Consider the following 13,772-nt stretch of genomic DNA (forward strand, 5'->3'; position numbering starts at 1 on the left):
GTAATCACATCACATACATTGCAGGACAAGAAATCAGTACATATACCACATATAAACAGAATCTAGCATCACATCTCTCTCTCTCTCTCTCTCTCTCTCTCTCTCTCTCTCTCTCTCTCTCTCTCTCTCTCTCTCATGACCATACACAAATACAGTATTAACAAAGAAACCACAGAGTATAAAGTATGGATTTGAAAGATGAGACCTAGAAATGCTATAAAAAAAAAACTCATCATGTCAGTAACATTATGAAACTTTCAAGTTCAATTTCTGTCTCAGCCTCTCGCTGATGAAGCCCCAGCCTCCTCAGACCTGTGATTCAAATGACAGCGACCTCTCCAGGCCGACGCTTTAACATGTATCATATTTAGTTGAGACGACATTGTGAAACAACAACATATATTAATATTAAATATTTCACCAAATAAATATTTTTAAAAGAATACCAGATCAAATGTCAGTCTGTACAGCAGAAATGATGGCGGTCATCATAGGATTACAGTGGGTGGAGGAGGTTAAGACCAGACAGAGTGAAATGTTGTGTTGATTGAGCCGCAGATCTCCTCAGTATTCAAACTATGAGTTCTAACAGGGAAGATTTAATGCTGGAAGTCCAGCAAAGTTTATTCAGAATGCATAGAATTGGGATAGATGTGAGATTCTGTTGGGTACCTGTCCACGTATGAATAAAGGGAAATGAAAGAGCGGGAAAAAAAACTAAAGCAAAAACAAACAAACAAAAAAAGGAGGTCATAAATATACCTTTTGGCCAAGGAGAAGTGGAGGGAATACTCAGGAAAGAAATGATGAGGAAATGGCAGGACAGATGAGACAGGGATAACAGCAGTAGAAAATATAATAGTATTCAGAAAACCATTAACACAAAGGGTGTAAATAGAGGAAGCAGAAGGGAGGAGACAGTGTTAACTAGGCTGAGGTTTGACCATACGGAATTAAATAAAACCTTATATTTGATGGGGAAAAGAACATCAGATGAATGCACAGAATGTCAAATTACTGAAAATGCAAAATATATACTGTCAAAAATATAGGGAAGAAAGGATCACATTAGCTCTAGAAGATATTATTATTATTATTATTATTATTATTATTATTATTATTATTATTATTATTATGTAACGCAATTAAGACATATCGCCTATACTACATACTCCAGTACAGTAGGTGGCGGTATGTGCGACCCGCCATTAAACAAAAGAAGAAGAAGAAAGAAGTTCAGCATAAGGTCACTTGACCCGGTGAGAGCAAGAAATCGGCAGTAGCAGTGTGTTTGGGTGTGTTGTGTTGTTTTCCAGGGTGTTTGAGGTCCGGAGAAGCCATGGCCCTACAGCAGAGTCTGGACTCTAAAGTCGTCATTATCGGATGCGGGATGTCGGGCATCGCAGCCGCGCAGAGGCTCGTCAGCCGCGGCTTCCGTCATGTGCGGATCCTCGAAGCGACGGCGAGAAGCGGTGGGAGAGTAAAAACAGGCACATTCGGTGAGTTGAGGACATGTTTACCCTGTCAGGAGGAAATATGACAATGATGCGACGGTGAACACCCCTAGCGGTGGTTGTGAAATGAATATGAGGCGAAAAACAACAAACTCTGAATGAACTGTTGTTTTTCAAAGTAGGGCAGCGACATAAACTGCATCTATATCTGATATGAGAGAGACTGCCTTATCTGTACCTATAAAACAGGTGACTAAGAGATGAATATGCAAGACATAGTTGTGCAAGTCTGTGGCCTCATAAATCCACTGTGATAGCCGTATCATAACACTCAATGACAGAATAAACCCAGATTAATAGTCTGTTTTACCACAATATTTTCGTATTCCTCCTCTGCAGGTAATAACATTATTGAGATAGGGGCCAATTGGATCCATGGTCCCTCTGAGGGGAACCCGGTGTTTTGCTTGGCCCGTCAATATGGCCTCCTGGATCCAGCGGCCCTGACCCCAGAGAACCAGGCCATGGACATCGAGGGACATCCACCCTGGGTCCCCAGCTGGTTCAGCAGCTCAGGTCACCAGATACAGAAACACATACAACATGGCAACATTATTCCTCTCTTCGTATGTCTTATATGGCCTTTTTTATATGGTGTATGCAGTATCTTATATCCCAAATTACTTATAGGATGTATCTTTGATAAGCCCTTTTCACATGACACTTAGCCCTGGATTAATAAAAAAAAAAAAAAAAAAAAAAACAGTAGCTCTGGGATTGCTCATCCATTAACCCTGGGCTAATAGTCGTTTCACACTTGCACATGAGAGCATGTGGATGTCCCTAATTTCTTATTGATAATCTGGTAAAATCAGGCTGGAGGTCTGCAGTTTGAATCAGAGTTAGAACTAAAGCAACAGAAAGTTTGTTGTGTAGTTAAAACTGTGCTACCAAGTGTCCTAAATACATTAACTTTGGGCTTTGAGTTAAAGAGTGAATCCTTTACTAAGGGCTAACTGTAAGGCCTGGGTTAAAGTATGAGTGTGAACCAAGGCTCACCTTTACCTGCACTGTTGTGTTTTGATGACTTGAAATAGGGAGCGGCGAAACGGTCTCTCCACCAATAAATCGTCCCCCGTGAAATGTTTGCTTTACTCAGCCAGTTATCAGTTCCATATTTTCCATGGATGACTTAATCAGCCACAAATCATTATAAGGTGGATGTTTCAAACCAAATCTAATTTGAAAATTGAGGGATTTTAAGTAAGTAGTGAAATTTTTAGTATCCATGCATGAATTGCAGAACGGTTTGTTGCAATGTAAAATGTGGGTATTAATGGGCCAAACATTCAAAATCACTCATATGGTCCTTTTAACCCGAACTTTTTCCAGAGAAAATCCTGATCTGGAGAGGGGTTTAGTAAGACCTGGACTAAAGGCGGGGGTGAAACAAGTGTGAAACAATCCCAGGGCTAAGTCGGCCTCAGCCCAGGCCAGGCGGACTGTAGTCTGAAAAGGGCTTTAGTGTACCTGTGCAGTAACTGATGTATTACAAGTAGATAGGCATGAACACATTTCCCTGCATGCTTTGTGGCCTGTGCAGGCAGGAGGCTGAGTGCTGAGGACATGTTTCCTGCTGTGGAGATGTTTGCTGAATTGCTGGAAGAGAGTGTAAAATTTGAAAACGGAGGAGAAGCCTGGCCGAGTGTGGGAGAATACATACGCGCTGAGGTACATTTTGTCTCGGTGACTGAGAAGGTATTTATGCTTGTGAGCTGCCAAGATCTAAGAGGTTCTTGATGATGCTTGTGTGTGTGTGTCTGTGTGTGTGCATGTGGTTGCTTGGTTTCTGCAGGCTCCACAGCGAGCAGCAGAGCAGTGGAAAGACGAGAGGGAGTCCGTTAGAGCGCTGCGAATGTGTCTGATGAGCAACTTGTTGAAGGTGGAGTGCTGCGTCAATGGAACACACAGCATGGATGATGTGGGGCTGGGGGCCTTTAGTCAGTATAAGCATCTGCCTGGACTGGACTGCACATTCCCAGGGTGAGTCCACACCCCCCGTACACATACATACACACCAGCAAGTGAACAATATGTAACATTACTCTTTTTCCCTCATAGAGGCTATGAAGGCCTTATCAAGAAGTTGCTGTTGGAGCTCCCCAGCAATATAGTGAGCTACAGACGGCCTGTGTGCTGCATCCACTGGAACAGCACGGAGAAGGGAGAAAGCCCTGTGACTGTTGAGTGTGAAAACGGAGAGAAGATCGCTGCTGACCATGTCATTGTCACAGTGCCGCTAGGTAGGCTCAGATGCACACACATACACAAACACAGCATCAGTAGCTGTTGTTGTCACCTCAGGGTATGAGAAATAGATTGTCCTAAATACCAACTTACAAAGTGAAGTCCAGCAAAATGGACTTGTTATATGTACTTGAGCATCAGCATGAAACTTCTGTTTTATTTTTTGTTTCAATGTTGATTGATTTACCACAGGTGGTTGAACTCCCACTGCTCTAGATAGACATTTGGGCCCTAATGATAGCTTATGCATAGGGGCTTAAATCTGCTAAGTGACCAGCGGGAGAGCCGTGACGCATCACAAAATGTTGAAATGCAGTCTGATTTCAAGCAGATTTTTTTCTTCTTCGCTCATTTGGTTGGACGGTGCTCGACAGGACTGCCCTTCCTGCCTCAGTCTAGAACCATCTAATCTTTGGATTGCAGGCATCAGTGAATTTCCTGCTATATTTAGTGCCTTTTAACACTGTTGCCTTTTACGATGCCAGGTGGGAGCTACATCAGAATGCTTGAAAGTCAGTTTGGTTGTGAGCACACTGTAGTGAAATAACATAAAATAATAACACAGTATTCACAAGCTGCTGTCAGCTGATTTTTGGCACTTTTTAGCCCTTTTATATGGTAAGTGAGTGATTAAATTCAGTGCACAGGGAGTCGTCATCATGGTAAGAACTAGCAAAACAAGACTCAGGTTAAAAATAATTGGGCTTTTACTGCCTTATTCTGTTCTGTTCCATATTGTTGTGTTCTGTTTTGTCAGGATACCTCAAGAAGCACCATGCCACCCTGTTCCGCCCTCCTCTCCCGCTACACAAACTGCACTCTGTTCAGAGGATCGGTTTTGGAACCAACAACAAAATATATGCAGAGTTTGATTCTCCTTGGTGGGACGCCGACTGTGAGGTTATTTACCTCGTGTGGGAAGACGAGGTTTGTATGGAACCATTAACAGAATTACAGGCACATTACACAGTCACTCCCTTTACAGCAAGTACTAACGTGTCGACTAACTAAACTGTGTCAGGATATGGTTTAGTGGGGTTACGTTAGCTTAAAATCAGATTTTTGCTTCCTTTACCAAAATGCAGATTGCTGACTCACTTCCCTAAGGAACAATTTGTTTGTAGCAACTAAAACCAAAGTGCAAAAACAGCATTTTAGTTACTAGCAAAGAGAATGAGTATACCTATTTTTCTCAGTGTTACATTACTTAAAACTGGTCATCAACACCTCATCTTGCTTATTCCCCATCCATAAGTAGCCTATATTTCTTTTTTGATAGTATCAAAACAAACAAACAAACAAAAAAAACACTAATTGCTTAGACAAGCACACACAAAACACACAATTAAACTGTCTCTGTTTTCTCTGTATGTCTTATCTTTGTCCAGGAGAATTTGGTAGACCAGGTCCCAGACATACAGACATCCTGGATAAAGAAGCTCTTTGGGTTCACTGTGCTCAAACCCACTGAAAGGTCAGGGGTCACATAAGACTCTGATACTCACCTTGGTCGCATCTGCTTTATTTATAATAAAACAGAGAGCAAATTCGTAAACTTACAGTTTAAAAGGCACACCATTCACTCCACATCCCGTTTATGGTTCAACTGTCAGGTATGGCCATGTCCTCTGTGGCTGGATTGCTGGTCACGAGTCCGAGTATATGGAAACGCTGTCTGAACAGGAAGTCACACACGCCGTCACACAGCTTATCCGCAGGTTCACAGGTGTGTGTTACCTTACATCTTCAGTCAGATCCTTATATTTTCTAATACCGTTCGTGAGCCCTGGTCATTGCAGTGTGCCACCTGTCAGAGCTGGAAAACTAAACGTGTGTTTGTTTAGGGAATCCGACCATCGCGCCGAGGAGAATCCTGCGCTCCCAGTGGTTTCATGACCCGTGGACGTGCGGCTCTTACACTTACCTGGGAGTTGGCTGTTCAGCGCAGGACCTGGACAACTTGAGGGAGCCCCTGCCCACCAAGGGGGCACAGGCTAAGGTACAGAAGACACAGATGTGCACATAAGCACACACACACAGATACTTAAACAGTACAGACTGGAAATGACACAATCAGAGTTTTTGTAGTTGACACCAAATTCCACAATTCCTGATAGCTGATTCAATACCACCCATACAAATCTCATTCTGCACATACTCCTTCATTTAAAAACTGTAAAAAAAAATAACCAATAAACAAAACTTTGTCTCAAGTATGTAAACATATGGGCCACATTAGAATAAGAGTGCTGAGTTACACATGCAGCATTGGCCTGTATCCCTGAAGCAGAAAACAAAGCACTACAAGAAAATAATTACCTCAGATTAAAGGAAATGTATGAAGTGTCCAGCTGTAACAACAAATACAACGGTGAAATTATGGCTGCAGCATTAAGTGTTTAAATAATTAAGTATTTAAACATAAAGGCAAAGGCTTCATCAGAATAACAGCACCGAGTTACAGAGAAGGATCAATTCTTGTGGCATCCTGAGTAGACACAAACACACACAGACACACTCCCACAAATGACTGACAAAGAAAAAAGGTTTTATTCTTTCTGTTCTAACTACTTTGTGTGGTCCAGCCCTTGCAGGTGTTGTTTGCCGGAGAGGCGACTCACTCACATTACTACTCCACTGTCCATGGAGCGCTCCTTTCTGGCTGGAGAGAAGCCGACAGGCTCATCTCTCACTACTCCTCCCCGAGCTCATCTCAGCCATCGAGACCAAAGCTTTAAGAAAGAGCAATCTACTCTTGTTATGAGGTTCAAGGTTTCTTTGTCAGTGCCCAAGAGTAAATTGGTTGTGCGGACTGGAGATTCAGCATTCCAGAGTTAAAAACAAGATCATATCACACTGAGGCAGAGTCAAAAGACCTTAAAGCCAACAAAATACATTTAAACAAGTATAATCAATGTGTCAAAAATAGAATCCAAGTATGAGAACTCCTGAGAAGGCCATGCTTCTAAACACACACACACACACACACACACACACACACACACACACACACACACACACACTCACATTCAAAGCTAAAAGTGCCATGCATGGGATGAAAGTTCATCATCTTGTGTTAGCTTTATGTAGTAGTTCAATAGCTGCGGGTAGAAAAGCATTTCTGTACTGTTTTGTTCTCGCCAGGGTTTAATGAAATTTTGTTTTTCAGAGACGGGGTACCAAGCAATGACACAAAGGAAAAAGACAAGACTGATTCAGTAAAAGCCTCAACAAAAAAAGGTTGTTATGGTTTTATAAATATGGGAGAAGGGATCGTTTTCTTAGATAAAACAAACACTGATGTGCCTTTTTACACACTGCCTCACTATTCTTCTCAAAGATCAGTTCAGAGATACATGTAGCTTTCCACACATTAGACAACCTACTCATTAGTGATCGGAGTCTCATGGATCGAAGCATTAATTCTGAAATATGTGATCATACCCTTTGTCTTGGATGCGTTTGGCTCCAAGAAAGATTATTTGTCAAACCAGGTGACAAACGCATCAGTAACTGAATCACAATTACTAAGTCATCTGCAAATTTCAATATGGTCCTGTTCTCATGCTTATTTTGTTTGTGTACAGAATATAAAGTAAAGTTGAGAGAACACCGCCCTGGGGTTCGCTGGTATAACAACATCAACTCAACTCAAAATTCTCTGTCAGCCTGATGGTTAAATTGTGGGGTTGGACAGTATTAAAAGCCGAGGAAAAAATCAATACGTAAGCACAGGTTTTGTTCCTCTCCAGGTGCTAAAAGGCTAAGTAGGGTGTTTGTATCCTCTGTGTCCTATAGGCAAATTGCATAGGGTCGAGTGCACGCTTGGCTTCCCTCACAAGCTTTTCAGAGGTTTCCACTACAAGAGATGTGAGGGCGACTGGCCTGAAGGCATTAAAAGCTTCAAGGCTGCTGCCTGTAGGAACAGAGCTGATCGGAGCCGGTCTCCTCAGGTTAGGAGAGACACGTTGAAAATATCATAAGATAAAATGTAACGGCCTTGCACTCCAGTAATTTGCCACTGATACTGACAGGACCAGGGCTCTTGTTTATCTCAGAGAATGGAAGGAGTTTTCAGTTTCTCTCTGCTCCAGGATGAAGTGCTCATTGTCTTTAAGTTTACATAAGTCCCTCATCGTCATCTTCAAAGTCAAACTGATCAAATCTCAGGTAGAATTTATTAAGTGTTGGGAAATTTGTTATCTGACCTGAAGTAGTGTTGCTTCTGTTCTTGCTTTGCTGCATGCCTGTGATTGTTTTCATGCCGGGCAGGGCTGAAGCGAGGCTCCTGTCAGCCAGTTTGCTCTGTAATGTAGTTTTATATTTTTTTTTTAGCCCTTCGGATTTCCACTTTCTCTCTCTGCTCAACATCAGGCGAACAGAGAGATTGTATGCTGTTTTTTTTTTTTTTTTTTTTAATGAAAATTGTGTTGAATCTATAATGCTTTAAAGGATTAAGTGATGGAGGACCTACAGATATTTCCTGTGAATGGAAGAAAAAAAAGGTTGATTCCAAAGAACTGTTAATCACACATGTAGTAATAATGTTTACATGTCATTAATGATTATGCCATCACATTGTTGATGATTCTTGTGGTTTTGGTAATATTGTGGCAGTTGCAATGTCATATTTTGACACCGAATAAATTTATTTTTCAAAAAACATATATCTATATTTCAAATATTATATTTTATTGCAATGCTACTACCCGTGGTGTTTCCATTGTGCCAGAGTTGTTTCGTGATATAATTAGCAGTGAAAAATAGTTGAGTGTGAATAAGCGCCCAGTGGAGAAAAAAAACAACAACAACTAACAAATCAACAAATTGATTAAGTAATCCAAGTTTTTTTGTATTAATTTATTATTATTATTATTATTTTGGTAAAATTATGTAAGTTGATGCATTTTCCCATTCATTTTCTATTTCATCGTTCATTCCATCATCTCATTTCAGTGTGACGACCCAATAGAAAGTGGTAAAGCATGATGACACTGAGTATAAATTAAACTGAATAAAAAGTAAAATGTAAATGTTTTACTAAAATACATTTGAATTCGATAAAGCTCGGGATTTTTATTATTATTATTATTATTATTATTATTATTATTATTATTATTATTGCTCATACATGCCAAAGGATATTAACTACCCTTACTGCCCCTGTTATATAAATAGTCAGCAGTGGCCTCATTTATGCCAATATCACTACATTGCTTCTGTCTTAAATCATCAATTTAAGATCTTAATCTAATCGGGGCTAATCACTTCATTAGAATATCACCATGCAGTGCACCTCACAAGATTTATTTTAATTTCAATATATTTTTCTATAACTGCGCCAAGCTTTTTTTTTTTTTTATGGATCATGTTCAAAGATCTGCATCGCGTGTGATCGTATGCAAAATAAATAAAATGTTACCAAGAGACCTGAGGCAAAAAAAAAAAAAAAAAAACTGAGTAGGACCTTTTCCAGCGGAACGTCAGACGTGTGACACCAGCTTCGAGTCGGCATGTAAACAGTGTAGCACAATATGGACATGGCCTGTGTTCAGCGGTAACCTGTCAGGTCACAGTAAAGCGTCGTATTTAATTTTCATTAATAGTAACCATGAAGCTGACCCGAATGTTGCACAGTGCCGGGAGGTTTCGGCCGGTCTTTGACTTCGGTGAACGCGAGGTGGCGCACTGGTTCCCCGGTCACATGGCTAAAGGTGAGCTCCGTGTGTTTGACCACCGGCCAGGTGGCGTGAAGCAGCTTCTCATTACCTACAAAATAAAGAAAACTTACTATACTAGCGCACTATATTAAATGAGACAAGACTGACTGACGCGCCAGTTCGCTGTCTTCTTATTAATAATTAATTTAGCGAAGTGCACCTTTTATTTATTTCTCTAAGTGCACAGAGAAACGAAGCAAACAACAAAACAAATGGTGATTAGAAATTCCCTCTATTGACAGTCGGTGCGATCTGGCTGCATTGGGTTCATGCAGTAAGAGACACGATCAAAACCCTTAATATGTCCTGAGTTTTGCCTCATGTTTCCCCTCAACACACACCACACTCATACACTCATATTATTTTAAGTAGAAATTTAACATGAAGGGCCCCAAAAAAAACTCCATAGATTCATTGTTTTTTCAGGTGCTGACCTAAAAAAAAAAAAAAAAAAATCCTTGAATTTCAAAACTCAAATTAAGACTTTGATTTTGATAAATAAATTGAGGATGCTGTTCAGTATCTCACATTTTCTTAATCCACACACACAACTCCTAAAACTGTTTCCTCCTGGTACAGACAGTATATTTCAGGGTAAATTTGACCATGTTCATCCATGTTGGCATAATACATTTTTAACAATCCTGAGATTTTTACTTGTTTGCATCACCACTTAACCCTGATTTTTTTCTCCTCTCATTAAAGGAGAGAAAAGTTATTGAACATGCTACTTTTTGCTGCCCAACCAAGCCATGCTTTGATTTTACATATTTGCAATACAGGTTATTAGTACTACTGTTAGGAACAAGACCTTATTTCATGTTATTGTTTTATTATTTTATACAACTGTAATTAATAATAGGAGGAAGTCATCAGTGTGAGCATCTAAGTAAATACTCTTATTACTGTTTCCAGGACTCAAGCAGATGAGAGCGAGCGTGAGGAAAGTGGACTGCATCCTAGAAATCCACGATGCCAGAATATCCTTTTTTTGAGTGCTGTAGGATTTATCACAAAAAAACAAAAAACTTAATATCATTACAGAATTACTCTGACATGTAAGCAAGTATGTAAAGTTTATTTGTATTGCAACTTTAAGGCAATGTAAAAAAAAATAGCTGGTAAATCACAGCAACAACACACAACTGAGGACAAAGACACATAAATAAGTACAAAAAAAAAAACAAAGATGGGTTTATGAGCCAAGAAAGCAATAAATGTAATGAAACACTGCAGGTCAGTATAATAGCCTACATCTGATATTCCTGCAGTGTCATGTTTGCAGCACCTATCGTATCGCACTCAGAGAATTCATGAAACATTTTTCTTTAACATGAGCATATCCCCTTCTCCGGGAGAAACCCGCAGTTTCAGGAGACTCTCGATGTCAGACCACACCTGCTCATTCTCAACAAGATGGACCTGGCAGACATGTCGGGCAAACAGGTACTGTGCGCCCACAAAGTCTCCAGCTTGCTTAGTAGCCGTATAGTAACCAGTATGACCACATTGTATAATTACTGACATATGCAAATATATCCTTTTACCCTTCAGAGAATCCTGAAGCAGCTAGAAAAAGACGGGGTAAGGAACGTCCTGTTCACAGACAGTCTCAGGCAGAGCGATGACAACATCAAAAAGGTGAGAGACGTCACCTGTCACTGGTGACTAAGCATTCGAAACTTTATTAGTCATGTTGACGAGATGACATAAAATGATGAACTTTAATGAGAAAAATTCCACCTGTTTGTGTCTGTTTTAGTTGGTGCCGATGGTGACGGAGCTGATTGAGAGCAGACCACGCTTTAATAGAGATGAGGTGTGCTATGTCCGGAGAATTTTGATCATTTTGTTTATCAGGGAATTTCGACTGTGAGAAAAAGTTGCAAAAAGTCTCTTGTACATATCAGCGTCCTTGTGAAATGTTCTGCAGCTTAAACATTTCATCTCCAAATCAGGATAGTGTTATTGTTGTGCTCACTCCCCTGTCCAATGTCCTGTTTTCACACACACAGGATGAGATGTAACACTGCCTTGTGCAAACTGGTGTCTGGGGCCATCCCAGATGAATAATTTAATTCACAAAACAAAGCAAAAATCATCAGTGCATCAGTGCTTATTTTAACATTATGGTTTAATCTTGCCACTTTGGATTTATTTTTCAGTATTCTAGTATGGCACCTGAGCAATCTCATACTTAACAGAGAGCAAAAGATCTCATCATACCAGAGTCCGCCTCCAATGGGGGTCTGAAACTTACCGAAAGCCACCTTGGGTGTCCAGAACATGACAGAGTTTGAGAGCCGCTGATCTAGAGGACCATCAGATAGGCAGCACTATCCATCTAGTCTAAATGTTACCGAGTTGAATGTGGGTAGCAACGTTCGGGGTTGTGAAATGGCCGCCTACTATCACAGCTGTTATGTTCAGTTTAGGGCCACAACGCCTCCAGAAGGCTCAACTGTGTTTTGTTTGCTCATTAGCCATCATGCTTACCTTTTAAAACATGGTAACAACTCAGGGAAACCTGTCCAAGCTGTGCACATATCTGTATCTTTATAGACTGTCCAGAAAGACTTAGACGTGTGATCGCTGTTAAAGCAGCTATGAAACTCTGTTTTTATTAAGGGGGGTGGATACTTACAGAATCAGTTATTTTCCACTTATATTTCTGATTAATTTTTGTAATCTGCTGAAATTTTGTTTTCACTTTAGATACAGGTTTTCAGGGTAGTGACATCTCTACTGTGTTACATATCAATTACTCTTTCAGAATACAAATTATTGCCTGATGGTGATTGGAGTGCCAAATGTGGGGAAGTCTTCTCTTATCAACTCATTAAGAAGAACTAATTTGAAAAAAGGTACATGAAAAAAATGTTGTGAATTTGATTTCCTGTAGTGCATATTAAAAAGAAACTGGTTTGTTCATTCCCTCTCTGGTAACCACAGTATCTGTGAACTGATTTCAGGTCGTGCGTCTCGGGTGGGTGGGGAGCCAGGTATAACCAGAGCAGTGCTAACCAAAATTCAGGTGGGTGTAGAAGTCATTTTTGGCTCTGAGTACATGTGTTTATGGGGGTGTTGCGTGTGTGTGTGTGTGTGTGTGTGTGTGTGTGTGTGTGTGTGTGTGTGTGTGTGTGTGTGTGTGTGTGTGCGCGCGTGCACATATGCTTGCATTTGTATGAGTTTTTCTTGCTTGCCCTTAGGTTTGTGAGAGACCCATAATGCACCTGTTGGATACACCAGGAGTCCTGCCTCCTAAGATTGAAAGTGTTGAAACTGGCATGAAGCTGGCTTTATGTGGTGAGAGGGAATATGTAGATTAAATTTAGTTTTTTGTCTGTTTTTTGCAGTGTATTTAAGAAACATACAAAAATATTTCTGTTTTTTCTTAGGAACTATACTGGACCATTTAGTAGGTGAAGACATTATCGCCGATTACTTACTCTATTCTCTAAACAGACTAGAGAAGTTCAGGTATGGATTTCCTCCACTGCATGATGTTTGACTGTACTTTTTTAGAAAACTAATTTATTAATTCTGCTATGTTTGTTTGCGTTTGTGTAGTTATGTTGAGAGATATAACCTCGAAGAGCCCAGCGATGACATCCAGCACGTCCTGAAACGCATCGCTGTAAAACTAGGAAAGACTCAACGGGTCAAAGCCATCACTGGAGTGGGTAAGAAAGTTCTGATCCCTTTGTGGCGATCAGATTAATTGTTTTTTAAGACAACTGCCATTACATCCAGGTTTACATGCATTTACTTATGATAATACTAATGTGTCAAATGGATGGGAGGCTTTTAAAACACAAGTAACGTTCCTCTACGAAGTCTTGATTGGCTTTGTAATTGTTGGTCCTTGTCCACCTCAGGTAACATAACCATCACAGTCCCAAACTACACAGCAGCAGCTTATGATTTCATAAGAGCCTTCAGGAAAGGGGAGCTCGGACGAGTTATGCTGGACTGAACTGAGCCAGTTCTGACAAGGATGACCAAAAACTATTTGGGGATTTTGCCGATTTGCCCTCATCCTGGAAGCACTTACAAAAAGGATCTGAAGACTGTCTCGGACACTGAGGGAACGTAACTGGTCTAAATCCCAATGACTTTAACATTTCGGGGATGTGTTTCTGTGTCTTCTGGTCCTGGCTGACTCGAACCGGCACCAGAGTACTCTGTCTTTTCTAAATAAACATCTTCAATTTGAATCGGGTATGACTGCTTCATTTTTTTTTTCAGTCTAAGTCTTTAGATCAACAAAACACACACACACACACACACA

General features: G+C 40.4%; 2 protein-coding genes across 2 annotated transcripts; both read left to right on the top strand.

Moving 5' to 3' along the window:
• The first annotated feature begins 1,229 nt into the window (after positions 1-1,229).
• On the top strand, positions 1,230-8,428 carry paox (polyamine oxidase). The gene is made up of 10 exons (XM_030070617.1): positions 1,230-1,499; positions 1,854-2,030; positions 3,058-3,185; positions 3,310-3,497; positions 3,576-3,757; positions 4,519-4,688; positions 5,150-5,235; positions 5,375-5,487; positions 5,606-5,760; positions 6,347-8,428. The coding sequence occupies exons 1-10, from the start codon at positions 1,340-1,342 to the stop codon at positions 6,497-6,499; spliced, it is 1,512 nt and encodes a 503-aa protein (XP_029926477.1). The 5' UTR covers positions 1,230-1,339; the 3' UTR covers positions 6,500-8,428.
• An 819-nt stretch (positions 8,429-9,247) lies between these two features.
• Positions 9,248-13,703, top strand: mtg1 (mitochondrial ribosome-associated GTPase 1). Its single transcript, XM_030071443.1, has 11 exons — positions 9,248-9,475; positions 10,397-10,461; positions 10,823-10,927; positions 11,036-11,122; positions 11,244-11,300; positions 12,255-12,345; positions 12,454-12,515; positions 12,691-12,787; positions 12,880-12,961; positions 13,052-13,164; positions 13,360-13,703. Exons 1-11 carry the CDS (start codon positions 9,373-9,375, stop codon positions 13,455-13,457), a joined length of 960 nt encoding a protein of 319 aa, XP_029927303.1. The 5' UTR covers positions 9,248-9,372; the 3' UTR covers positions 13,458-13,703.
• The last annotated feature ends 69 nt before the right edge of the window (positions 13,704-13,772 follow it).

This window comes from Myripristis murdjan, chromosome 15 (assembly GCF_902150065.1).
Source record: "Myripristis murdjan chromosome 15, fMyrMur1.1, whole genome shotgun sequence".
Classification (NCBI taxonomy): domain Eukaryota; kingdom Metazoa; phylum Chordata; class Actinopteri; order Holocentriformes; family Holocentridae; genus Myripristis; species Myripristis murdjan.

Bases quoted from the DNA above. Each gene is read 5' to 3' on its own strand.
- mtg1 (XM_030071443.1), top strand. From the start codon at position 9,373: ATGAAGCTGACCCGAATGTTGCACAGTGCCGGGAGGTTTCGGCCGGTC. The intron at 10,462-10,822 runs ATATCCTTTTTT...TAACATGAGCAT, and splicing joins TAGAAATCCACGATGCCAGA to ATCCCCTTCTCCGGGAGAAA. The intron at 12,788-12,879 runs GTGAGAGGGAAT...GTTTTTTCTTAG, and splicing joins CATGAAGCTGGCTTTATGTG to GAACTATACTGGACCATTTA.
- paox (XM_030070617.1), top strand. From the start codon at position 1,340: ATGGCCCTACAGCAGAGTCTGGACTCTAAAGTCGTCATTATCGGATGC. The intron at 2,031-3,057 runs GTCACCAGATAC...TGGCCTGTGCAG, and splicing joins CAGCTGGTTCAGCAGCTCAG to GCAGGAGGCTGAGTGCTGAG. The intron at 3,498-3,575 runs GTGAGTCCACAC...TTTCCCTCATAG, and splicing joins CTGGACTGCACATTCCCAGG to AGGCTATGAAGGCCTTATCA.